A 27,596-nucleotide genomic window follows, 5' to 3' on the forward strand; every position below is an offset into this window, starting at 1 on the left:
GTCTCGGCGGGGGATGGGGTTTTTAACAAAAATAAGCCCCAAAAAATCATTCTGTAACTTTAAGACAATTAACAGACTTGCTTTTAGCTTGTGGATGTTATTAACTCTTAGATCTAACAAAGAATGACCGAAAGTAACAGTTGTTATTTAAAAAATTACTTTCAATCGATTCTAAATAAATTGAAATCCATTTTTGTCATTTTAATTTGGTTTCTTTTTCAACGATATTTTGGTTCCAACAATCTGAAGTAAAATTGAATTCAGTAGGCTTTCGTGGACACTTTAAGGCAATTAAATAAATATTTTTTTCGACTGTAATAATCCATTTATTCCTTTTTAAATCAAATTATGTATCTAAGTGGGCTATCTTAAATCGATGTCTTATAACTTTATCTGTATTAAAATTGAATTAAACCAATTTCAGTCTCAAATTTGTCAGTGCTGAATCACAATGTGCACAATAATTATGCCCATTTATCATCTTTTTGATTCTGTTCTTTTTTTGCTTAAATGGTTCATATGGAATAATTTTCAGGCTTAGCTTCAGCCAAAAGGGCTTAGCCTACAACTCCACACACACAAAGCAACAAAAACTAACCAGTCATAAAACATTCAGACATTAAAAGATAGTTTCGAGACCCAAGATTCAATTTTGCGTTTTGATAAACTAGAGCTGTGTTTTTTTTGTTGTTGGGTGGCTTAATTTTGTCTGACTGCTTTGTATTAAATTGGGAAAAAGACTTATTGTGACATGTTTTCAAACTTGCATTTCCAGCTCTGTAAATAAAATCAAAAAAGTTAGGTGCAGCTTCCTTTTTTTGCTTCTGAACCTTTTTTGATTTTTCAGGAAGAGTACTATGCAATTGATAAATTGAAGACGCATTTATAACAAACGATTGACATAGTATGTTTCACACTATGTCACTCGTTCAATGACAATTGGAGTGATGGTAGATATCAATTGTAACCCTTTAATTGAACTTGAAATGATTCAAGTTTTGTGTAAAGGAGTTATTTTTTTGTTGGTTCTGGAATTTATTTTCGATATTTTAGTACATCCTCTTCTGGAAGGTCTTGAAGCTCTTCACTTGATAGGTTAACCAAAATTTAGCTCAAAAACGGAATGATTTTTTTTGGGCAATGAAGATTTAACTGTGTTAGAAAACCTGGCGAAAGGTTTTGAAATAATGAAAAAACGTTGTCTCTGTTCCAGCTGGTAACAATATTTTTGCTGGAACTGAACCACTAATACAACAATACTTAGGTGAATCAACTGTTTTTGGGGTTAGATCAATAAGTAAATGACCATCAGGAACAGATGTTGCATCTTGATATCACTCTTTCAACTGCAATTCTAGACCTAAACGTTGACTTATTGTATTGATTTGTAAAATATCTCTCGGTGATATGTACTGTATTCAGAACACTGTGTCTTCAAACAGTGGCAATTTTGCAAACTTCTTAGAGTTTGAAACTTCTTCGCAAAAATCATCAAATATAAGCAGATACTTAGTTCCGTTTTTGGAATGACTTTCAATAATAAGCTTCATTGGCTAGTGCGACAGTTGGTTTTGCACTCTCGCTGAATTCTTTTCGTTATTTAATGGCATTTAGGCGTCTGATATTCCCGCAGAATTGTCCGGATGATTTTGTTCTTTACGCGTCTCAATATTTTCGTTATTTTCTCAAACTTTACCCAGATGCTCAAACAATACGTGTTGAGTATTTTGAGCGAAACTAATTTCAGTCAAACATTTTTTGCTAGAACTTAAAAAGTGGTCTGGCTCTACAAGAATGGGCCTGATCTTAGATAAAACTGGTGCAATCGAAAGACGATTCAATTAGAATTTGTTTCTGGTGTTTGCGATTATTTGTGACTTGAGTACAGTGTAAAATGACGTCGATATGTTTCCTTTATCAAAGTTAAAATGCAAAATTAGCATACGCAATTTTTAAGTATTCATGTTGGATTTTTGAAAATTTAAACAAAAAAGAGAATAAAGAAAACTCGAATCAAAGTAAAGATCTTATGCTCCAGTTTAGTCAGAATAGTCAAGACAAACAAGTAGTGATAAGCAGAGACCGGCTCATCAGTCAGCGCGCCGACGAGCACGCAACTGTTATTTTTATTGCGAAAATAATTTAACTGAAATTTGAAGACAATTGATTATCGGATCAGGGCTAGTGCTGGCTACTAGCCCTTACTATCAAGTATAGCTTAAAAGTTTTTTTGGTAACATATCAATTGCTAATGCTGCCCGGAGTGCAAATTAATTTTTATGCACAAGTGGTAAGCGAAATTTTTTTAGCAAGCGACTGTAAAGAGTTAGCTTTCTTGATTTTGTCTTTTTATATAATTTTTGTTTTTATAGAAATATAATTTTCTTTATATTTTTTTTCGCTTTTTGAATCTTAGAATGATTCCAAAATAAGGTATCTCAAATAAGCTAACTAAAATTTCTTTTAGATCATTACAGAGATTGTGGGGTACTCTTTGTTTCTACAAAGCGAGTCCAAGTTTTTACAAAACATATGATTCTTAGCAAAAGACATTGACGAAATTCTAGTGATGATAGATCCGCTTAAGTCCTAACATGTGGCTATCTGACTGACAGAAAGTTGGCTGAAGCCAAATGCTAATACTGCAGTCTTCCAAATTCCTGGATAAGTGCATCGAGAAATGCAGTAGAACAAACGAGGAGGACAATTGGCTTGTATATCATTGGGGACATAGATCAAAAAGTTGTCAAGGTTACATCTGGTAATGATTTTCCAATTTTGAGCGTATTTTTTCAAAAATCTAGCGTTCAATTTTGCTACCTGCAGTTTACATCCCAACCAGTGCCGTTAACAACTTATCTTATTAAGTTTTAACCATTTATTTTGACACTATGGTTTTTCAACTTAATGCACATCATTCTGTTTGCATTGAACTATATGTTAAGTTTTTGAGCAAAACTAAGAAAAAATGAGAAATAAAAACGTCTTTTTCTCGACAATAGCCTCAAACTCATGAATATACTTAAAGCAACATGAGAACTACCAAAAACAAAATCCTGCCTTGATGTATTTTTCTCAATCCAAACAAGATATGCTGAAGTCCAGAAAACATCAAAATCAGATCAATATAGTGTTTTATACTATACAGGGTATCTTGGAGACGTTATAACAGCAAAAAAGTATTGTATACGTTTTTAACATGAAATTCAAGGCCAGAGTTAATGAATCTATCCAAGAGGACTTACAAACTTAGGTAAATGGAATTTACTATTACAAAATAGATTAAACTTTTTTGTGAAATTTGATGAGGTACCGCATGCTAACTTTATTGAGTTCCTACAAGAAAACTTTATAAAAAACAAAAATCAGAAGCACTAGATATCGAATCAAATGGAAAATGCAGCTGTTAAACAAATTTATTTAGACCAAATGAGCCAAAAATGAAGAAACAGAGCTCCAGAATAGTATACACATGAAGCTAATTATGTGAAAAACTTTGTCAATCAGCAAAAAAACAATCTCTTTCAAGACAAAAATTTGCTCAGAAAATAGGCAGTACTTAGAAGCATCAAAGTTATCAAAAAAATGCAATCAATGTTGTTGGTGCCCATTTTGCCTCGCAAGGTCCATTTTATATAAGATGAAAGCAAAAAAAAAAAAACAGGAGCATAGATTGCTTCGAAATCAACGGTTTTTTTTATTTCAATTACTCCAGTCCCGACCAAGTTAAACCAAAAAGTTTGAAAACGTTTGAAAAACAGTTTTCAGATTGCCTAAAAATACCACAAACAATACCCATCTACGAAGATGGCAAAAAAACTATTCAACAATTAACCCATCGATGTCATAACTGCCGGCTATTAAAAAAATTTGAGAGAAAAGTCTGAAAGAAATTCTATCAAATCACAAACTCTCAACAATGCGCATTAGGGGTTCCATAGCAATCGTGGGACAGATAAGGCAATGGTTTTGTTAACTGAAGAAAATCGTTACCAGTGGGATTCTCATTCAAACGAAATATAATGCACATTCTTGGACTTGAGCAAAAAATTGGATACTGCAAACCACATTCTTTTGTTTAAATTTTTTTTTACACTTTTAATGAAAAAATTTAAAATATATTATGCGGGCAAGTGTTTGAAAATCTAAAATTTTGTTTGTCAAACACAATTCAAAATACTTTTAAATATGAATTAGTTATACCACCTTGTTATTCGAATTTGGTGTACTGTAATGATCCATTTTAAGTCCCTTTCCATTCATTCTCTTGATTGAGGCTACTGATTGCAACAAAAGCCAGTCGAAAATAATTTTTTTTACGCTAATGATACTGAAATACAAATTTTAGTAGAGAAAAAAAACTATGCAAAAAAATTATCATAGAGCTCTAAATGGTGTCACTATTTGAATAGATAATAATCAGTTAAGGTTGAAAAGAGACAAAAATGAAATTAAATTCCTCCCAAAAAATAAAATCAGTAAAAAAGAAAAACATTAAAGAAGAAAAATAGTTTTGAGCAATTAAGTGGTTTTAGATATCTTGTCAGTTATTTTCATGAAAAATGAGGCAATGAAAAGACATGTAAATATGGTTCAAAGTAGATTAAACACATTTTGTCGGGTGTTTTAAAAATTTTAGGAAGTGTTTAAAAACAAATCAGTTGATAAATTTTTACGAAACATTGTTAAACTAAATATGCAATACTAATTATGTGCTTGCTGCTTGAAATTGCCGTGTTTTTTTTCTGAAGGTTCTGCTTGAAGTGTAATTGGTCAAAATTTTCGCGCCTGAAGTGTATCAATTTTTGGACCGAACCGTCTGAAATTCAATATGCCTGAGCGTTTGCGGCACTATCAAACAGCTGTTTCCCATCGTGATTTGCGCTAGTTTCGAAGGAAAACGATTCTAAATTTTATTGAAGCCTGGTTTTGAATTATACTCAGCCTCTTCCCCTGGGAAGATTTGAAATTTTCTCGCCGGGGGATCAAAAATTCGACAAAAACCAGGCCAAACAAACCATTCTGTGATTTTAAGACAATACAATCGGCAGTTAGATTCAACAAACCCCCACAAGAGACCAAAATAAGATCTTCAGCTAAGCTTTCAATTTAAATCAAATTACTTAAATACTGCGGGTGAAATGCTCTGTTATGATTGGCGGATAATTCGAACTCAGAACCAAGTTTTTATCCTCCACCCCCCTAAATGTGCTTGGGGAGGGGTGAGCAAAACAAAATCCTGCCTTGATGTATTTTTCTCAATCCAAACAGGATTTGCTGAAGTCCAGAAAACATCAAAATCAGATCAATATAGTGTTTTATACTATGCAGGGAATCTTGGCGACGTTATAACACCAAAAAAGTATGGTATACGTTTTTAACATGAAATTCAACGCCAGTGTTAATGAATCCATCCAAGAAGACTTACAAACTTAAGGAAATGGAATTAACGATTAAAAAATAGATTAAGTTTTTGTGAAATTTGATAAGGTACCGCATGCTAACTTCAATAAATTCTTACAAGAAAACTTTATAAAAAACAAAAATCAGAAGCACTAGATATCAAATCAAATGAAAAAAGCAGCTGTTAAACAACTTTACTTAGACCAAATGAGCCAAAACTGAGTAAAAAGAGCTCGAGAATAGTATGCACGTGAAGCTAATTATGTGAAAAACTTTGTCAATCAGTAAAAAAATAATCTCTGTCAAGACAAAAAATTGCTCAGAAAATAGGCAGTACTTCGGAGCATCAAAGTTATCAAAAAAGTGCAATCAATGTTGTTGGTACCCTTTTTGCCTCGCAAGTCCAGTTTATATAAGATGAAAGCAAAAGAAACAAGATCATAGATTGCTACAAACTCAACGATTTTTTTTTGTTTCAATTACTCCAGTCCTAAACAAAAAGTTTGAAAACATTTGAAAAACAGTTTTCAGATTGTCTAAAAATAGCACAAAGAATACCCATCTACGAAAATGCAATTCAACAGTTATTCCATCGATATCATAGTTGCCAGCTTAAAAAAAATTGAGAGAAAAGGCTGAAAGAAATTCTACCAAAACACAAACTCTTAACAATGCGCAGTAAGGGTTCCATAGCAATCGTGGGACAGATAAGGCAATGGTTTTGTTAACTGAAGAAAATCGTTACCAGTGGGATTCTCATTCAAACGAAATATAATGCACATTCTTGGACTTGAGCAAAAAATTGGATACTGCAAACCACATTCTTTTGTTTAAATTTTTTTTTACACTTTTAATGAAAAAATTTAAAATATATTATGCGGGCAAGTGTTTGAAAATCTAAAATTTTGTTTGTCAAACACAATTCAAAATACTTTTAAATATGAATTAGTTATACCACCTTGTTATTCGAATTTGGTGTACTGTAATGATCCATTTTAAGTCCCTTTCCATTCATTCTCTTGATTGAGGCTACTGATTGCAACAAAAGCCAGTCGAAAATAATTTTTTTTACGCTAATGATACTGAAATACAAATTTTAGTAGAGAAAAAAACTATACAGAAAAATTTATCATAGAGCTCAAAATGGTGTCACTATTTGAATAGATAATAATCAGTTAAGGTTGAAAAGAGACAAAACGAAATTAAATTCCTCCCAAAAAATAAGATCAGTAAAAAAAGAAAACCGGAAAGAAGAAAAATAGTTTTGAGCAATTAAGTGGTTTTAGATATCTTGTCAGTTATATTTATGAAAACTGAGGCGATGAAGGACATGTAAATAAGGTTCAAAGTAGATTAAACATATTTTGTGGGGTGTTGCAAAAATTTTCGGAAGTGTTTAAAAACAAATCAGTTGATAAATTTTTACGAAACATTGTTAAACTAGTTATGCAAAACTAATTATGCGCTTGCTGTTTAAAATTGCCGTCTTTTTTTTCTCTTGAAGTGTAATTGGTCAAAATTTTCGCGCCTGAAATGTATTAATTTTTTGGACCGAACCGTCTGAAATTCAATATGCCTGAACGTTTGCGGCACTATTAAGGATCTGTTTTCCATCGTTCTTTGCGCTAGTTTCGAAGGAAAACGATTCTAAATTTTGTTTGAAGCCTGGTTTTGCCTTATACTCAGCCTCCTCCCCCTGGGAAGATTTTAAAATTTTCTCGACGGGGGATCGAGTTTTCGACAAAAAAGCCATTCTGTGATTTTTAAGACAATACAATCGGCAGAACTGGTTCTAGCTTGTGGATGAAATTATGAAATTAACTCTTAGAGTTAGAGGATCAAATTGAAATCCCAAACTCCTCCCCCCCCCCCCCCCCCTCCACAAGACACCAAGTTAAGATCCTCCACCAAGCGTTCAATTTAAATAAAATTAGCTAAGCGCTGCGTGTGAAATGCTCTGTTATGATAGGCGGATAAATCGAACTCAAAACTAAGTTTATATCCTCCCCCTCCCCCCCCCCTCCCCAAACGTGCATGGGGAGGGGGAAGGGGGGATGATGTTATTTCGGTTCGAGTTAGGAAACTTGAGAATAGTTTCGAAAACGGTTGTGTAGAATACCTGTTTTAACTTTTTCCTTTTCCCTCTCGTGTTTTCTTCTCTCCTCTTCGATTATGTGTTCCAAAGTGACGTCATCGTCATCTAGCAAGTCTTCATCGTCTTCAAAGTAAACTTCTTCAGTTGACGAGAAGGAATAGTTCGAGTTGACAATATCGTCCAAATTTATGGCCAAATCTTCCAAAGACATAAATGTGTCCTTTCTCACGAAGTCCATAATATTAACTGTCTTCTATTGAAGTCGCAAACAAGATTCGATAAAAACAGAATGCAAAAAACAAGGGCTAAATGAGGGGGTCCAAAACTTCTAGAGTGATTTCTCGAAGAAGAGCGACTGCAATGACTTTGTGCTTCTAAATAATTTGCGTATTATTGAAAAACTCAGGCTAATTTGCAAACACACTTGTGCACAGCCCTCTAAACTTTCGCCAATCAAAATTATGATGGTCCAAATTGTTATTTTTGTTCAGTCTCAAAAAGTGATTTATATTCTCGAGCATTCCAGATGGCATAAGTTTGATTTAATTTTTGGTTCAATTTGACATTATTTTAATCTCTTTTATTAATCCGACCAAACGAACTATTATATAACGTGAGCAAAATGCACAAATTGTACACTACGCTTTCACACTGAGTTTTTTCAAGCTTGAGCGTATTTGCAAATCTTAACTGTTTTTTTTTAAATCTGAATATAATTTCTCCTATCCAGCATTATGCAACTGAACCTCTATGATTAATATCAGAGTGATGAAATTAATTGATGCCCCGCCCCCATCAATCCTACCGACCGCCCCCTACCTCAATTCTAGTTGCCAAAATTTTCCAAAGGGTCCCCCCTTTGGTATAATTTTACGAGATCAATTTTTTTACGGACCAACATCAAAAGTTCTGTAAGGGCGCCTTTGGTGCCAATATAACAAAATTTGAGGGGGGTACAAAAAACGCAATTTTTTGGTCAAATATTTTGTAAAAGAGCTCAAAACGTCATTTTTAGCCTGTTTTTTCGAAAATAAAGGTCGACAAAATTTTCGAAATTTTGTTGAAAATCCACCCCCCTCGAGAAAATCCTAGATCCTGGGGGAGGGATTGTTCATTTGGTCTATTGAAGGGGGAGATTTTTGGAGCTACCAATTTTTGGAGCTACCAATTACCTCTAGAGACAAGGAGGAAAAGAGGTTATCGCGGTAGTGATCTATAAATAGTATTAAAAATAACAACAGGAGAAAAAGCCCAAAGTTAACGATGGCTTGATTAAACCAAAATTTGACAACCATTTAACTGGATTTCAGAAAAATTGAACGGAGCTCAATAAATATTGTCAATTCCCCCAACCCCTGAAAATTAATTTCGACCTATTTTTTGCAATTTTTGTGTTTGGAAGGTAAGCCACGATTAAAATATCCTAACCCGACTGCTGGCTGCGTAAATAAAACATTACTTTTCACCAAAAAACATATATTTTTTGAATCGCATGAGCCTAAGTGTTTCAAAATTTCCTTATTTTTCTCAATAGAGTTCGGGTCAATAACTTCCGACAAATTTAATTCCACAAAACACTGAAAATTCCAACGCGAAACGTTATTTTGAGTCTCTAAAAAGCTATCAAAAACCAGGCAACATATTGCAAAAGAAGATGTAAGTATATTGAGATGTGTTTGTAATTATATATCATATTTAATTATTTTTTAGCAACTGATTTAGGTTTATTCGAACTTATGCTGGCCCCAATCTCCGACACGTAAAATGTTTAATTCCACACACAAGATAAGATTCTTTTGTAAACACATTTCTCGATGATTTTTAGCCTTGATTATTCGATCACAACATCAAAATTGCTTGTTACCTTGCTTGCTCTACAGGCATTGCTTAGTCCTAGTCTTGATTTCATGCCTTTTATAAAAATTGGGTAATTTACCTGAGGAGAGTAATACACCAATTGTTAGTAAGGGTAGTTTTAAGGGTTGAGTCAAAGGAGTTCCATGCAGTTGGGCATCAGTTGAGTAAGTACATGAAAAATAATACAATAGTAAATCAGGGATAAAACTAAGGTAAATATAATATCATAAATAGGGATATTATATTACATGGTACGGGGAATACTAAAAGGCGAACGTTAAAAAAGGGGAACTGTTAATAAGGGGGTTATTCAGAAAAGTTGATATTAATCCCGAGTTTTCGTATAAATTGAAACATTATTTTACCTGAAAGTTTGTCATTTCCTTGTAAGTCATGCTGTTTTTGAAAAGTTGAGAGAAACGAGTGAGTCAGCTTGGCTGTAATGTCAAAAGTCAAGTTGAGAGAAAGATGACCTTAATTGTTTACAATTAACACCCGCCCACATTTGCAGAGCTTGCAAATAAAGTATTGAATAAAATAGTAAGGATACGGTAAAATACAAAGATAAGGGAACCAGTAGATAAGGGAACCAGAAATTGTTCTTTTTCATCTTCATCTTGGTTTGTCTATCGTTGAGCTGATTGTCTTAGTTGAATTGACGAGTCGTAGATTTGTTCATCTTTGTCGAGTTGATATGTTGAAGGCTGAGTTGCGTGATTATTTGGTTGGTTAGCTATTTGGAGCTTGGTTACTGCGAAACTGGGAAAACGCGGCTCAATTTGACCACAGGTCGAACTTTGAATCCAGTTGGCGTTTTCAGCTTCACTGAGCGGACTATTCCATCTTGTCCAGGAAAGGTTTCCACCACTTTAGCAAGAGGCCACAGTCCACGAGGTGTAAAATCCTCCAACATCCAGACCATGTCGTCGGGTTGCAAATTGGAAGTCGCAGAAGTCCACTTTGATCGTTTCTGCTGACCTGGTAAGTACTCTCGAAGAAAGCGATTCCAGAAGTGATCTGCGAGTAGTTGGGATGCTTTCCATGATTTTGACAGAGATAAATCCTTGTCCTTGAAGATACCAGGCGGTAAATTTGGAGTTCCACGACCAAGAAGGAAATGGTTGGGAGTGAGAGGCAGATCATCTTTGATGTCGTCAGACACATTGGTTAAAGGTCGTGAATTCATGGTTGATTCAATTTCGGTCGTGAAAGTAGCCAGTGTTTCATAGGAGAGTGTTCTTGATCCGATGACTTTGTACAGGGAAAGTTTAAATATCTGAACTAGTCGTTCCCAAGAACCACCAAAATGAGGGGCCGCAGGAGGGTTGAATTTCCATTCGAGTGATACGTCCAGCTGATTGATGCTTTCCACAAATTCTTTGTTCTTTTCCAAGTTGTCTAGACATTTCTTCAGCTCAGAATTGGAGCCCACAAAACTTGTCCCACAATCAGAAACCATTTTCGATGGTTTTCCTCGCCGGGCAAAAAAGCGTCTGATACAAAGAAGAGTGCTGTCTGTCGATAGTCCTAATGAGATTTCAAGATGCACAGCTCTGATCACTAAGCATGTGAACAGTAAAATATACGCTTGGTATTGTTTTCCTTGAAGGATGATGGGAAAAGGTCCAACGTAGTCCAATCCAGTCGTTGCAAAAGGAAAATGATTTTTTGATGGCAGTCGATCAATTGGAAGATCTGACATCTGAGGGTAGTCGACTTGTTGTTGCATTCTTCTGCAGGGTATACAACTGTGTATGATACTTTTCAGCATGACGCGGCAGCGAAGAATCCAGTAGTTTTCCTGTGCTATGGCAATTGCTTGTTCCTTTCCGCAGTGGGAATGTAGAACATGGATGTTAGCTAACAGCAGGCGAACATTGGGGTTTTCACCAGCGAGAATGATTGGATATCTAGCTGATAGCATGATAGGGGCACGCGTGAGACGTCCACGAGAACGCAGGATACCGAAGTTGTCCACAAACGGTGCTAATGTTCGAAGTCTACTTTTGCCTTCAATTGGTTTTTCTTTTTTGATGTCTGAAATTTCAGAGACAAAATCTGTCCTTTGGGCAGTTTTAATTATGAGAAAGTGCGATTTCGTTAGATGCAAGAGTTGAAGATCGACCTTCGACTGTTTGTTGATCTTCCGTTTGAGATTTTCTGCGAATAAGAAGCAGTATGCAACTGTCCGTATTAGTCTTTTCCAGTTGCTGAAGCGTTTGATGTCAAATATAGGCTCAAATTTAGACTCTAATGAAGTAACGAATACAGGAATGTTCTCAAGCCGAATGTTTTCCTGTGAAGGCCATTGAGAAGAATCGTTCAACAGAAATTCCGGTCCTAGTAGCCACCGACAGCTTGAGGTCATTTCTAAAGCAATGTATCCTCTGGTACCGTCGTCAGCAGGATTTAGCAGAGTTGGAACGTGAAACCACTGTTCAGGTTTAGAAACGTCTAAAATTTTCTGAAGCCGATTAGCGACGAAAATTTTGTGTCGTATTTCAGGTGTTCGCAGCCAATACAAAACAGTAGTACTGTCAGACCAGAAATAAGTTTTTTCAACTTTGAGGTCAATTTCCTCTGAAACAAAGAGCGATAGTTGGGCAGCATATACTGCAGCTTGCAACTCGAGATTGGGAATTGTAACACGTTTCATAGGAGCGACTCTTGTCTTTCCTATTATAAACTTCAAAGATGTGGAGCCGTCGCTGTAGACTATTCTTAGGTAGCAAACAGCAGCGAGAGCGAATTCTGATGCATCACAAAACGTGTGAAGCTGGATTGAAGCAGGGTTTTCTTTATCAAAGAAGTTCCTTTGGAATGAAACAGTTTCGAAATTTTCCATTTCGTCTACCCAAAGTTTGAAATCGGGAAGTTTATCCGTGTCTAATGGAGTATCCCACTTAACACCTTGTGACCAAACAGATTGGAGAACTTTTCGAATCCGAATTGTCAATGGAGTGGGTCAAATAAAGAAGCGGTATACTTCAGGAGTTTCCGTTGCGTAGCAATGCCAATACGTAGAATTTTTACAAACTTTTTGTTATCGATGAAGTAGCAGTCAGTGTTGGTATTCCAGTGAACACCGAGAACTCGTTGATGTTTAGGCGTTGGATCATTAGGGCTGACTAAAATATTTGGATCAATTGAATCCAGGAATGGTTTACTGTTTGAGTTCCACTTATTCAAGTTGAACCCACCTCGAGATAAAGATCCTCGTAGTTGTGTCATTTGTTGGAGGGCTTCTTCTACCGTTGACGAAGTGACATACAAATCATCCATGTAGATATTCCGTTGAATGATTTCAGAAGCCAGAGGAAAGTCGTTTTTACTGTCTGATGCACATCGTCGTACTGCGTAGCAAGCCACGCATGGTGAGTCTGTGGCACCGAAAATGTGTCGTGTATATTCGTGAGTTTCTAATTTACCATTTTCTTTCCAAAGGTATCTTAGAAAAGGTCTATCCTTTGGGCTGACTAGCACTTGCATAAACATAGCATCTATGTCAGCAGATATTGCTATTTTATTTTGTCGAAAGCGAATTATGAGACCTGTTAAGTTGCACAAAAGATCGGGCCCTTTGAGCAAACTCGAGTTGAGGGATTTACCCTGAAAAATGCTGGAAGCATTTGAGACTCGTCTAACTTTGTCTGGTTTGTTGACATTTGTCACTGGATGATGCGGCAAATACCAAGATTTGATTGCAGTGTCATGTTTTGCATCTATTTTGGTGACAAAGCCTTTTTCTAAGTCAGTGATGACTGTTGCGCGGTATTTCTCCCTTAAATCAGGTTTACTTTTAAGGCGAAATTCGAGGCTGTTGAGTTGCTTTTCAGCTAGCCAACGGTTATTTGGAAGATCAGTATCCTCTTTCCAAAGAAGGTCAATTTGATAGTGACCATCTACTAAAGTACAAGAGTTTTCGAGAATATCGATTGCTCTTTTATCCGATTTGGAGTGCGAGCGTTTTGAAGAAGCGATGCCTGTGTTTTCTATTTTCATCCAGTTGAGAACTTTCTGGTATAATTTTTCATCTAAGTTATTGTGTGAATGAACTTGTGTGAAGTTCACCGGAACAGATGGAACGGAATTATATTGCGTTTTGTTCCGACCTGTGCATGTCCATCCCAAAAGGGTTTCGATAGCCCAGGGAACATTCTTGGGGCCATAAACGGTATTTTTGATCTCATGATATTCTGGATTGTTGTTTCCGATGACTAGCGATATGCTATTGTCGTTTAAGTCCGGGTATTTAACATGCTTTAAATGTGGAAAATTGTTGCACATTGCGTTTAGTTGAAAAATATCAACTGGGGCCAAATTATTTTCATCTACCGTGAGTACGTCATCGAGCGTCATTGGAGTCGATGTGCTTTTGTATGGTCTAATTTGTACATCCACAGATGTAACTTGAACTGACTTGGTCTCATGATATCCAGATATGGGAAGTGAGTGCTTCTTGTTGACGTCCAAGCCTAGTTGAGTTGCCACTGAGTCCAGTAGTAGAGTTACGCAGCTACCACTATCTAAGAAAGCGTAGGTACAAATTGTTTTATCACCATTTGATAATTCGATTGGTACAAAAGCTGATTGACCTGATCTCTGACAAGCTATTGCGCGATTCACTGCAGCTTTACTAGGGTTTTTTCCATAAGTATCAGAAGGATCGTGGAGTAGAGTGTGGTGTTTTTTACCACAATTATCGGTTCGACAGAGCGATTTCGAATTGCAGTCAGTAAACCTATGATTCCCTAGACAGTTAAAGCATAAGTGCATTTTTCGGGCATGCTCTTTTCGTTGCTTAGGGTCTAAAGCTTTGAAGTGCTCGCATTTGTAGAGAGGTCCACAGGTGTCTCCACTAGGACAAGCATTCGAGTTTACATTATTCTGAGCACGAGAGTTTTGTTGATCTCCCTGATGGTTAAAGCGCTGATTTTGATTTCCTACACCATTTGTAGTAAAACCATTGAAACGGGAACCACTAGGGTGTTTAGCGTTTCCAGAAGAATTGTTAAAATTGTTATTGTTTTGGTTTCGGAAACCTGTCGGAGGCATGTCGCGACACGCCTGTGCGTACCTTTGAAACCATTGTGCTAGATATCTCAAGGAGGGTTGATCGTAGTCTTTGTCGATGACGAAGCGATTCCATTCTAATCTCACAGGGTCGGGAAGCTTTGCCAGAGCAGTGTTCAAGTTTGTTGTAGAACAAATATCGTGAACAAAACCAAGTTGCTCAAAAGTGTCCACTAAAGTTAGGAGAAAAGCAGAAAACTGCATGTATGATTCTGGTTGAGCCAGATTTGGAGGTTTGAAATTTGCAAGACGTTGCAAAAAAGAGTTGACAATTCTATTGGTATTGCCAAAGTTTTCACGAAGACGTTGTAGTGCTAGTTCGTATGTGTCGCCGTTTGCACCATAACCAGCTATCATTAGTTTAGCTGGGCCAGTTACCAATGATTGAAGATGGATCATCGTTTCAGTTGGAGACATATTAGAATTATGAATCGATGATACGAATACACCATACCAGTGCAACCAATAGTTGGGATTGCCATTGAAAATTGTAGGCTTCAGTTTTGGCACTGATCGACTGAATGTAGTAGAAGTGTCGCTTGAATTAGTTGCCAAAGCTCGATTGTTGTTGTTAGGAGGGTTTGCAGCATTAGCTTGTTGTGAGCTGTGGTTAGGAACATCACTAGCAAATGGATTTGAAAATGATTGGTCGCCTTGAAATGGCGCCGAAAGGTTGTCGTCAGAGGCAGCTGTTCTTGCATTGCCTTGAGTATTGTTGCTCATGGTTATAAGGTTGTTGTTTGGTATATCCATTATGTTTGCAGTCGGCATGGAGGTTGCGGTTTCCTGTGGGAAAATTGAAGTAGCATTTTCTTGAGCGCTGTTATGTGGAATTGTAGAAGTAGCAGGATTTGATACTTGTTTTTTCAAATATTTTTTCACTTTCATTGAAAATACTCGGATTTTCTGTTTCAACTGTACTGTCCAGTGAGAATGTTCTTCAAAATCGTGTTCAGAACCAGCCTGTAACATTTGATCGTTCAGGGTATCAAGTTTTTGTTGGAATTGAGACAATTCAGTGAACGTTTCATTGATGAGTTCAAGATCATATTCTTCCTCGTAGATGTTGTTTTCGAGCATGTCGATCAAAGTATTGATCTCCATTTTGTGATGACGTCGAAGCGAAACCAGTTTTCGAACGCCAGTCTCTTGAACGTTTTGATTGGTATCTTGCGTTTGGGTACCATTTTGTTCCGAAGGATCGCTGTCATTGTTTTGCGTCGTTTTATTTCTACCGGATGGGGCCATACCTTGAACCAGGAGACGTAAACCAATACCTACCAACTTATACCAGTCGATGAATTTACCTTTACCAACCTACCAACTTATACCGAATACCACCGATGCTCGTAAGAAAGGAGCGAAATAATGGATAAAGTTTAACCAATTACCACTGTACCTTACCACTTGTACCTACCTCCGAGGGAAAATTGAGCGGTCGTTCAAAGTGTCCTCGGTATTAACAATTAACTGCGATTTTAAAGCTAGTCCAAGAACCTACCTGGTCCTACCAGCCTACCGACCCTACCTACCTACCAATTACCAGTATAAACGGCAAAAAAAAACCGGGTGCAAAGATTAGCACCAATGAGTGTTGACCTCCCAGAGGACAACTGAGGATGACGTATTTACCTACCTACCTGTCGCTATTTAGCAGACGACCGAATTGTGATTGCTGACCTCCCAGAGGACAACTAAAGTTGATGTACCTGTTTACCTACCTGTCCTAATACCGTAGATTTATCCCTGTGCAATAAAATTTGCACTTATACCAGTTGACCTCCCAGAGGACAACTTGCCTTTATCGCTGTAGCGTAGCGAATGAGACGAACTAGAATTGTTCGAAGCAGTTGATGAGCTAAACGAAGCTCGAATGTAGCCACGAACCCAGTGAGGCTCGAAGCAGCAGAGGAAATGAGCTCAGGTAAAGCTCGACAGGAAGCAGCCAAGAACCGAGAGGCTCAAAGCAGAAAATAAGGTGAGCTAAGACGAAGCTCGAATGTAGCCACGAACCCAGTGAGGCTCGAAGCAGCAGAGGAATGAGCTCAGGTAAAGCTCGACAGGAAGCAGCCAAGAACCGAGAGGCTCAAAGCATAAAATAAGGTGAGCTAAGACGAAGCTCGAATGTAGCCACGAACCCAGTGAGGCTCGAAGCAGCAGAGGAAATGAGCTCAGGTAAAGCTCGACAGGAAGCAGCCAAGAACCGAGAGGCTCAAAGCAGAAAATAAGGTGAGCTAAGACGAAGCTGGAATGTAGCCACGAACCCAGTGAGGCTCGAAGCAGCAGAGGAAATGAGCTCAGGTAAAGCTCGACAGGAAGCAGCCAAGAACCGAGAGGCTCAAAGCAGAAAATAAGGTGAGCTAAGACGAAGCTGGAATGTAGCCACGAACCCAGTGAGGCTCGAAGCAGCAGAGGAAATGAGCTCAGGTAAAGCTCGACAGGAAGTAGCCAAGAACCGAGAGGCTCAAAGCAGAAAATAAGGTGAGCTAAGACGAAGCTCGAATGTAGCCACGAACCCAGTGAGGCTCGAAGCAAGCGGAATAAGTGAGCTCAGATAAAGCTCAAACAAATGTCATGTCGAAGAACAATGACGAAAATTGAGAGTCCAAAAAGAACTCGAATCAGGTAACCAAGGAGTCGGGCAACAAGAAAGCAAAAGTGTCAGAAAACACTTGAAGGAAGGAAGCAATGAAGGAAGCAAAGGGCCAAGAAAGGCTCGGAAGGAATATACAAGGCGTCAGATAAGACTCGGAAGGAATGAATGAATGAGTAGGGAAAGACTCGGAAACGAACAACAAATGGGTCGAGAAAGAATCGGAAAGGAATGAAACATTGAGTCAGAAAAGACTCGGAAGGAATGAATGAATGAGTAGGGAAAGACTCGGAAACGAACAACAAATGGGTCGAGAAAGACTCGGAAAGGAATGAAACATTGAGTCAGAAAAGACTCGGAAAGGGACGCAAAAGGCAATAAAGACTCTGAACGGAATGAAAAATGAGTCGGGAAAACTGAAGTTTTTTCATAAATGAGTCACAAAAGACTCGGAATAGCAAAGCAACAAAAAACGAATTGAAAGGGGAAAATTGATGAAAATAACTTAATACATTATTCAAAGTAACTGAAGCTATGAACAATTGAAACGTTTAAAGTTTACATGGGTTAGAAATCAAGAGCAATAATTGATCTTTTTTTTTTTTAAATGTAAATCAAATAAACTGCGATTAACTGTAAATAAATGAAATAATATTGTAATGGGGAAGTATTATAACAAGATATAATAAACCGCAGACGTAAAAACTGGGGAGGAAAAACAGTAACTAACCATAAATTTTTGGTTGTGGGGGAATAAAAAACACAGTGTAACGAGCTAATCAAAACTTTTTCGGGGCGCCAATATAATATTGGGTAATTTACCTGAGGAGAGTAATACACCAATTGTTAGTAAGGGTAGTTTTAAGGGTTGAGTCAAAGGAGTTCCATGCAGTTGGGCATCAGTTGAGTAAGTACATGAAAAATAATACAATAGTAAATCAGGGATAAAACTAAGGTAAATATAATATCATAAATAGGGATATTATATTACATGGTACGGGGAATACTAAAAGGCGAACGTTAAAAAAGGGGAACTGTTAATAAGGGGGTTATTCAGAAAAGTTGATATTAATCCCGAGTTTTCGTATAAATTGAAACATTATTTCACCTGAAAGTTTGTCATTTCCTTGTAAGTCATGCTGTTTTTGAAAAGTTGAGAGAAACGAGTGAGTCAGCTTGGCTGTAATGTCAAAAGTCAAGTTGAGAGAAAGGTGACCTTAATTGTTTACAATTAACACCCGCCCACATTTGCAGAGCTTGCAAATAAAGTATTGAATAAAATAGTAAGGATACGGTAAAAAACAAAGATAAGGGAACCAGTAGATAAGGGAACCAGAAATTGTTCTTTTTCATCTTCATCTTGGTTTGTCTATCGTTGAGCTGATTGTCTTAGTTGAATTGACGAGTCGTAGATTTGTTCATCTTTGTCGAGTTGATATGTTGAAGGCTGAGTTGCGTGATTATTTGGTTGGTTAGCTATTTGGAGCTTGGTTACTGCGAAACTGGGAAAACGCGGCTCAATTTGACCACAGGTCGAACTTTGAATCCAGTTGGCGTTTTCAGCTTCACTGAGCGGACTATTCCATCTTGTCCAGGAAAGGTTTCCACCACTTTAGCAAGAGGCCACAGTCCACGAGGTGTAAAATCCTCCAACATCCAGACCATGTCGTCGGGTTGCAAATTGGAAGTCGCAGAAGTCCACTTTGATCGTTTCTGCTGACCTGGTAAGTACTCTCGAAGAAAGCGATTCCAGAAGTGATCTGCGAGTAGTTGGGATGCTTTCCATGATTTTGACAGAGATAAATCCTTGTCCTTGAAGATACCAGGCGGTAAATTTGGAGTTCCACGACCAAGAAGGAAATGGTTGGGAGTGAGAGGCAGATCATCTTTGATGTCGTCAGACACATTGGTTAAAGGTCGTGAATTCATGGTTGATTCAATTTCGGTCGTGAAAGTAGCCAGTGTTTCATAGGAGAGTGTTCTTGATCCGATGACTTTGTACAGGGAAAGTTTAAATATCTGAACTAGTCGTTCCCAAGAACCACCAAAATGAGGGGCCGCAGGAGGGTTGAATTTCCATTCGAGTGATACGTCCAGCTGATTGATGCTTTCCACAAATTCTTTGTTCTTTTCCAAGTTGTCTAGACATTTCATCAGCTCAGAATTGGAGCCCACAAAACTTGTGCGGTCAGTGGACCCAATAGATACTAGCCGGACCCAAAAATAAGAAATACATATTTTTGACGCTCATTGATTAACTAGAAGTAAGTAGTTTCATTTTGACGGGCAATGAGAGCATCTGAGCAAGGTGTATATGCGTAAATGCAGCTCAAGAGGATTGATGATTCCAAAATTGGTCCCGCAAAATTGCGCATGTGACTGCAGCAATCTTAAATATGAACAAATGGTCCCTTTATAGCTCAAATGGTCCCTTTATAGCTTCCAGAAGAAGTGAAATTTCCTCAATCGAATCCAAAGTTTGGATGTTCGATTGAAGCAACGTCTGTGACAAAGACAATTGCTTATCTCTCCAAGCAATTTCTAACATCGCATGAGGGTCCCTCCATCAAAAAATTTTTGACAACCACTTGATCTGGCTTGCACAGCTCATCCGTTGTCATAAGAATGCTAGGCCCCAAAAATCAGCTGCTATTTATTAGATCTTCCGAAAAAAATCCCACGTGTAGTGCTACGTGCTGGATTATTGCCGACAACACGAAGTACGTGACAGTCATGTTGACGCTCATATCGGAATTTACCAGAGGTAATCAGTTTCACTTCCACGGAAAATGAGTGCACCTGAGCAAGAAGTATAAGCTCTTCTCGACAAACTCCAACTCAAGGGGACTGTTGATCTCAATAGTCGTCCCGGAAAAAAAAGGCATGTGATGAAAGTAGTCCTAACATTAAACCCATCGCCGACCACCGCGATGAGGAAGAAAGGAAAGTCAGGAAGAAGAAGGTGATGAAGAAGAAATGTTTTATTAGTGTATAGTTATTGCAGTACGGTATTCTATCTGGCCACAAAACAATTTCAATCATTCTAATTGTTAGTTTTTTCACCATTTCTTTTTTCGGTCACGTCGCAATAAGAGGCAGTTGAAGCTCTAACTTGGGTATAAAAAGCAATTTTAATGGCATAACTAGCAATTTACAGCAAAAAAAATTTAACCTTCAAGAGTTTTCAAGATAACGAAAAAACCAATGGCGCAGAAAACATTCTGCGAACCATCGCTCAATATGTGGAGGTCAAGATGAGCTACATGTTCTGCGATGTAATTGCGTGAAACTACGAAGTGATCTAATAGATGCAGGCCGGAATTCCACTCGAGAAATTTTTACCTGATATAATTTTTTGTAAATCTTTATGGCTTTTTTGTTTACTTATTCGCCAAATGTCTTCAAGTAAAAGAAGAGCCGCATCAGTGTATGGGGCTACTTAAACAAAATGTTCGAGCACCGGTGACACAACACAAGAAACGGTTCGTTCGGTTTCGCCTTTTCGAGAAGGCGATAAACAACTCGGCTCACAATCAATGTGTTTTTACATGATCTGAGTTAGGAGCTAAAACCTGCCACAATTATTCATCATTTTATGTTTTTTCAACGGATAAAAGTGTTCCATTTATTTTGGGATTCCATGCTAAAAGTGTTTCGTCAACAAATTTAGTCAGACAAACTTAGTCAGATCAAAACTATCCATTTCATTTAGTGGGTTCCCAAAAACTTCAATTGCGTGCTCAATGTCTTCAAACACATTCATATCGTCCGTACAGAATTTATTGGTAATCTAGCTTATCGATTTCAGGGAATAGGGACAAATAATCTTTTGCCATTTTTCCATACGACATCCGATAGAGGAACTTCCCACCACAAAAAGCGAAGTTAGTTTCGATCTTGGTCTTGGTCGAGGACTCCTACCCGGAAAACAATCATTATATCTCTTTGGAGACGGCTCACATGAACTCTGTGAAAAGCAATTATACAAATATCTGGTTTTGGAGTAGGTCTCGACTCTTTTATAGATATTTTTAAGGGTATGCCATTAAATTTTACAGCCCCTTAGGAAAGCTGCCGTTTACCTGTTTTATTAGGATCTATAACAGAGTGGTGGGGACGATACCTTCGCAATCAGCTTGCATACTTGGCTCATGCTGCTCGACAGTTACGACACGGACCCTCTGTTAACCTTCGAATTAACATTTGTTCTAAATTTTAAAGTTGCACAAGCGATAATTAATCATACTTAGGTTAACTGAAAAGCTTTCTGCGCATAGCATAGGCATACAGTATCTTTCGTCAACAAGGAATGATTCTGAGTTTAAAATGAATAATACGCGTTTATCTGCGACAGAACGGGTTTGAAATTGTTTGAACGCCGCATACAATTTCAATTTTTACCAAGATTTATCCAATCAGTTGAAAAGAAGAAATTTTACCAAACAGCTTAAGAACCGAGAAAATATTCCGGCGGACGGCGGTTGTGGACCACTATCAGCCCAACTTTGGGCTAGGGGGACGAAACATGGTCAAATGGATTGGTAGTAATGCTAACCTAAAGCAACTATAGTTTCTTCAGTGCTAATCTGTAAGGGCTTTAGAAGAGGGAATTGAGGATATCTATCCTGCACGTCAAGGATTTCGATACTCTCTGAGTGTGTACCAATGTTGTTGTTGTGTTTCACATGAGCCTCCATAGTGAAAAGTAAATTGGCAATATGTGATTTGGGCGAGACTTGGAAAAAGATTTGCAGATTATTCAGGAAAATTTTAAATTTAAATCGCTCATGATTAATATTACTGGCTCAATATTCAATCCCAGGCGACTAACGAGCAACGAGGATACCTAAAAGGGCGTAGAAATTTTATCACAAATAACGGACTTCTAGAAATTGTCACCATTTGAAGATACACTATGTTTTGCAATTGGCTTATGTGATTTTGGTGGTTCTTTGTCAATTGCCAATTCTACAATTTTCATTGGATTTGCTGGGAATTGTTTTATTTGGTGGAAAAAATCGATCAGCTAATTTTTTGTTACTGATTTTCGTTTTTTCTTTAAATGGAGCGGAAAACCAAAGGGCATTCTTTTTTCAGACAGCAGTCACGGTTGAAAGTTGGAATTGTTGTTGTACTTGCTACTGCTTCTAGTGAATGATGCAAACTTTTTCTGGTTTTGAGCTTCACAATTTCTTCAATTTTAGCTTTTTGTTAAACAACGCCACCTCCACCAAAAGCACGTTTTTTTATGACCGTTTGTTATCTCCTTCAATCAACGCGTGACATCTAAAAGACTGTGACGCTGCCATTTATGCTTAATGGTATACATTGAACAAGTTTCTTTCAAGCTTTATGAGTGCTTGATTTAGAATAACTACGCTTTTCAGGTCCTTGTGGATGACAGCGACATAAAGATAACATTTGAGGCAAAAAATAGTGGGCTAAATATTTCAATTGAGCCCCAATGACAGTATGAGATTGGTCAAATTTTTTCTGCAAGGCAGTTTTTGCATCGTTATATAAAATACGATCATAGCTGTTTTCAGCATTAGTTGCGTTAATTTTTTCAGTTACGAGCGTTTTTAGGATGTTCTCGTCCTTGGTTTCTCGTCGTTAATCTAATGGCGCAATCGTTTTGAAGTAAATTGACCCAACAATTCATGCCAATTCAAAGCATTAACATCAAACCTACATAGTCTTTATTCTAGAAGACGGTCCTTACTTTTCTTCAACTCAGCGAGTGTGCGAGCAAAAAATGATTGTTATACTAGATGTTTGAACGACGAACGAGCAGCGGGGTTAGAAAGCGCTTGTTGATCTGGAATTGTATTTGGAAGATCATCTGGTAGAGTATAATATATGGTACCGCCAACGTTAACTGGCAAGGTCCCGCTAAAAGTTCAACCGAGTTTAATATGCGGTACCGTCACCGTTATGTGTCATGATCACGATAAAATTAGGCATTGGCAATCTGATGGGATAACACCTCAGGTGTTTAGAGATCTTACTGCACACTGATTAGCTCCAATGAACCCCTGCAGCAGCGCAGGCTAGTGCACAGAAAAGTTTTCTATTGTCCTTGGTGTATGTATGCGAAAGCACATTGACAAATGAGGGGTTGCTGGATAAGTTCAGAAGACCTGAAGTACAGATGGTGCGTTATTTCGCAGAACTCGCGTGCCCTTTTTCATGAAATATGAATATTGGAATAGGAAAAAGTTTCAAGGAACCTCAAAGACCAACTGGTAAGCTGATGAGAGGTCTCTGTGGACCACATCTAGTTCCTCGTTCTCACAATAGACTGGAGGACTCAAAAGGAAAAAGCAGCTACTCGTGAAACAGTTACATTAGAAAGACGGAACATACAAAGTATCCAAAAAAGCGCTATACGTCCTTCTTTTTTTTTAAACAAGCGCCAAAAATTTTGAAACATTGAAGTCCTTATAAAATACTATCACACTTACGTCAATTTGCAGGTGAGCGAAACTGGCCTTCTTTTGTCTCTGCCGTAAACTTGTTTTGTTTTGCTTTAGGTTTCTAACGTGGTAAACGTTTCTGTTCTTACTGGTGACGACGTTTCTGTTCTTTCTGTTCTTGATGACGCAAAGACAATCACTAGAACACATTAGCCTACTCTTATGAATTAAATCTCGGGTCGAGGTGAGTACGAGATTACCTCTTTCAGTGAAATTCCCCTGTTTGTTATCAGGTGTGTTCTTGTAATGTAAAAAAAATGTAGTAACTTGCTTACTGCTTAGCCTATAATCGATGTTGCTGCTATGTCCAATTATAGAATGATTGAAAGCGTCGTGTCAAATAACAGGTAGGGTGTGTAATGTAGAAAGAACTGAATAATTTTCTCCCAAATCCTAACGTTGAATTTCAAATTAACCGGACAAAACGCGTTAAACTTGAAATTTAAAACACATTTTCCTCAAATTGGGTTTAGTTTAGGTGAAAACTTTTTATGACAAAACTTGCTTAAAATTTTAGCAGAATTAATATGAAATATGAATATTGGAATATGAAAAAATTTCAAAGAACCTCAAAGACCAACTAGTAAGCTGATGAGAGGTCTCTGAGGACCACATCTAGTTCCTCGTTCTCACAATAGACTGGAGGACTCAAAAGGAAAAAGCAGCTACTCGTGAAACAGTTACATTAGAAAGACGGAACATACAAAGTATCCAAAAAAGCACTATACGTCCTTCTTTTTTTGAAACAAACGCCAAAAAACTTGAAACATTGAAGTCCTTATAAAATACTATCACAGTTACGTCAATTTGCAGGTGAGCGAAACTGGCGGTCTATTGTCTCTGCCGTAAACTTGTTTTGTTTTGCTTTGGGTTTCTAACGTGGTAAACGTTTCTGTTCTTACTGGTAAATTTTTTCAGTTACGAGCGTTTTTAGGAAGCACATTGACAAATGAGGGGTTTTTGGATAAGTTCAGAAGACCTGAGGTACAGAAGGTGCGTTATTTCGCTGAATTCGCGTGCCCTTTTTCTATGGTAGCAAACTGCCTTGAGGACCATGGTTAATAATTAAGGTTTGCTTGAGCTGCTAGATAGTGTGGAACGGTAACAGATGCATCATTAGGATGTAAGACAAACTTGGTCTCGGATAACTTTTTCCGACGTTTAACAATTATGATTCAAATCAAGATCTAAGATGCTCCTTTCTCCGCAGCAAAACTTCGACCAGATTTTCCATGAAACTCAGGAATTGACAGTAAACCTATTGTGAAACTGTACTTAGAGGTTATTTGTTTACCCTGATGGGCAGCTAAGTCATCAAAAATTTATCCTTGTTAGAATCGACTCAGAAGTTGGTCCGATCCTGCTTCTTTTTTGATGAAAATGATGAATGATTTTTCTTAAACTGGTCCTATCTAAATTTTTACTAAAGGAAGACCGCCATTTTTCAGTTGTGATTCTTCCAAGTCATTTTTTCATAATTTTTGTCGAAGATACACCACCAATGCTTCTAATTCTCATCCCTTTTGTTGCTGTTTATTTTTAACACTACGCCAATTTGTCCTGCTAGACTTTCTTGGCGCAATATATACAATGCAAGATCAGATTTCAACTCACGAGAGATCTTAGATTTTACTGCTGCTGTATACGGACTGGAGTGTAAGCTTGAGACAAGATTTTTTTTTCATTATAAAATACTGTAATCGATTTTAATAGATTATATTCAATTTTTTTTTTCAAAAGTTATTGATGAAAATTCCAATATTTCTTCAGAGTTATCTAATTGTTTGCTTAAGGCAGTTGCTGAATTTTAAGTTTCGTAAACTTTATCTTTTCATATAATACTTATATTTTAAATTTTTTTCTACTATTTAACACTTCTTTTAAATGTTTTTTAAAATCATCGCCCAATTTTACTATCATCGTTCAATTTAAAAACTTAAGTGGGGGGAATTAAAGTGTATATTGGGGGGGGGGGGGGGGGGGAGGGGGTGAACTGAGAGCTTGGGGGATGTAAACAGAATTACAACAAAAAAACAGCCAGAAACAAAAACATGATTTTTATGAAAAACCAACATGATTTCATTTTTTACTCATGTTGCTTAATTTTTAGTTCAAAAATTATCTTTGATTTGTCATAGTTTTGCGTTAAATTATGTTGAGAAAAAAACCGACCTTAATGGAAGAAAAATGGGCGACAATGGATTATTTTAGTATGAAAAAAAAACAATTTAGTTCAAAACTATCTTTTATTTGTCATAGTTTTGCAGAAAAAGTGCAACAAGCTGAGTAAACAATTTTTTTGCAGGAAAAAATTGCAGAAAAAGTTGAATATTATGGATTTTTATGAAGAAAAAACTTGATTTTCATGGAAGTATGTAAGATAAGTATAATGGAAAAAAATGGGTAACAATGGACTATTTGGGTACGAAAAAAAAAGAATTTAGTGCACTAAAATTGATTTACGTTTAAAAACTGGCATCTATAATAGATTTTTTTTGTCCAACGTTTTTTTTTCAACTAAAATTTCTTCCAATCGAATTTTATCCATGAGACTCCAGTGAGGGAAAAATGGGTAATTTAGGCTTTCAATCTGCTCTATTAATTTGTTAAAATATGCGTAGATGGGGAACTCCAACCTACGCGTTTTGACCACTGGACATCGACGTATATGTTGGTCTGTAGGCCTTGCTTAGAGTTTGTATTTATTCCTTGCCGTTTTGTTTTCACGCTATTTTCGGGTGAAAAAAAACCTAAAAAAAAACTTGTTTTGAAGAATTTATAAAAGAATTTTGTGGAAAAAAGGCATATCATACCGTTCTCCTAAATCGAATTTGTACAGTGCTGATTTAAATTAACCGGACAAAACGCGTTAAACTTGAAATGCAAAACGCATTTTTCTCAAATTGGGTTGAGTTTAGGTGAAAACTTATGAAGACAAAACTTGCTTAAAATTTTAGCAGAATCGATATGGTGTAATTTGTTTTGCGAAATTCGGGCCCGAAATCTTACCCCAAAAATGGGTCATTTTGGCTATTCTTAGTTATTCAAAAATTAAGCCGAAAATACTCAGTCGATCACAGACATAATTTTATCAAAGTGAGCCCCTTACGTTGCCCCTTACGAGCCCCTTACGTTGCACCTTACGTTGCCCAACGCGTTTTAAATTTCAAGTTTAACACGTTTTGTCCGGTTAATTTAAATCAGCACTGTAGAATGGAAATTGGAATCTCGTCGCATTTGATAAAAAACCGATTAATTCTTAGTTGACTGATTTAAGAATTCATCTTGGAGTAATTTTGACAATAAAATTTTCAATTTAAAAAAATGCATTTAAAACAGTTTTACATAAAATTCTCAGCCTTATCTCAATTGAAGCACAAATTTCTATGGGTTTTTTGTATAGTGGTCAACCGGTCGAGAATACGATTCGAATCGTGATTGAAAAACATCCAAACTTCTATATACGATTTTTAACAAAAAAGGTACAAAAGTTAAGTACAAATGTACGAACGTACAAAAATGTACAAAAAGAATTAAAGTAAACCAGTATTGGTATCGTAGTTATAGTTTTGATGCTTCACAGCAATAGTTTTTACACTTGTGAAGTTTTGACAATCTTTTGATAGAAAAAATGCTTGCCTTGGATGAATTCGTAGAGTTGATCTGTTATCAAAACAGAATTTCCGCCTTCCAAGTTCCTTTACTCCTCTCTTTACTTACAATAACGCATAGATTATAACAAAAAAGCTGCCTATGTCAGTTTTTTTATAAAATAAACCAAACTAAACCAGCGCGTATAAGTATAGAAAAACTTTACACTCGATCAGTTTTTGTAAAGTAACGAGTCAACGTGGCCAAGTTGTATTATCTTCGCCCACATGATTCTGTCCAAATGATTTTGACTTTTTGAAATCAGATTAGTGTTCTAATTTCGAGTAATTTGAATGGAAACATATTTTTTGTGTGCACCTCTTGATTTAAGCTAGCAATCTTAATAGAAACTATAGTTCAAGTTTTTCATGGCAACAATTGTTTTTTCAATTTTTTCGTTTTTTTTCCTGTTCTTTTTTTTGGTTTGATAGGTTTCAGCCTGTATTAT

General features: G+C 36.9%; 2 protein-coding genes across 3 annotated transcripts in view; both read right to left on the reverse strand.

Annotated features, from left to right (window-relative positions):
* LOC134846125 (uncharacterized) overlaps positions 1-8,094 on the reverse strand; it is a 32,349-nt gene extending 24,255 nt beyond the window's left edge. For both annotated transcript variants that reach the window (XM_063863346.1, XM_063863345.1), the window contains exon 1: positions 7,523-8,094. In XM_063863346.1, the coding sequence (XP_063719416.1) occupies positions 7,523-7,736 (214 nt within the window). In that variant the 5' untranslated portion in view covers positions 7,737-8,094. The remainder of the gene's footprint in view (positions 1-7,522) is intronic.
* A 4,213-nt stretch (positions 8,095-12,307) lies between these two features.
* Positions 12,308-15,676, reverse strand: LOC134846790 (uncharacterized). The gene is made up of 3 exons (XM_063864181.1): positions 13,951-15,676; positions 12,556-13,881; positions 12,308-12,483 (listed from the first exon to the last, which is right to left on the reverse strand). The coding sequence occupies exons 1-3, from the start codon at positions 15,674-15,676 to the stop codon at positions 12,308-12,310; spliced, it is 3,228 nt and encodes a 1,075-aa protein (XP_063720251.1).
* Between the last annotated feature and the right edge of the window lie 11,920 nt (positions 15,677-27,596).

Source organism: Symsagittifera roscoffensis, chromosome 5 (assembly GCF_963678635.1).
Source record: "Symsagittifera roscoffensis chromosome 5, txSymRosc1.1, whole genome shotgun sequence".
Lineage (NCBI taxonomy): Eukaryota > Metazoa > Xenacoelomorpha > Acoela > Convolutidae > Symsagittifera > Symsagittifera roscoffensis.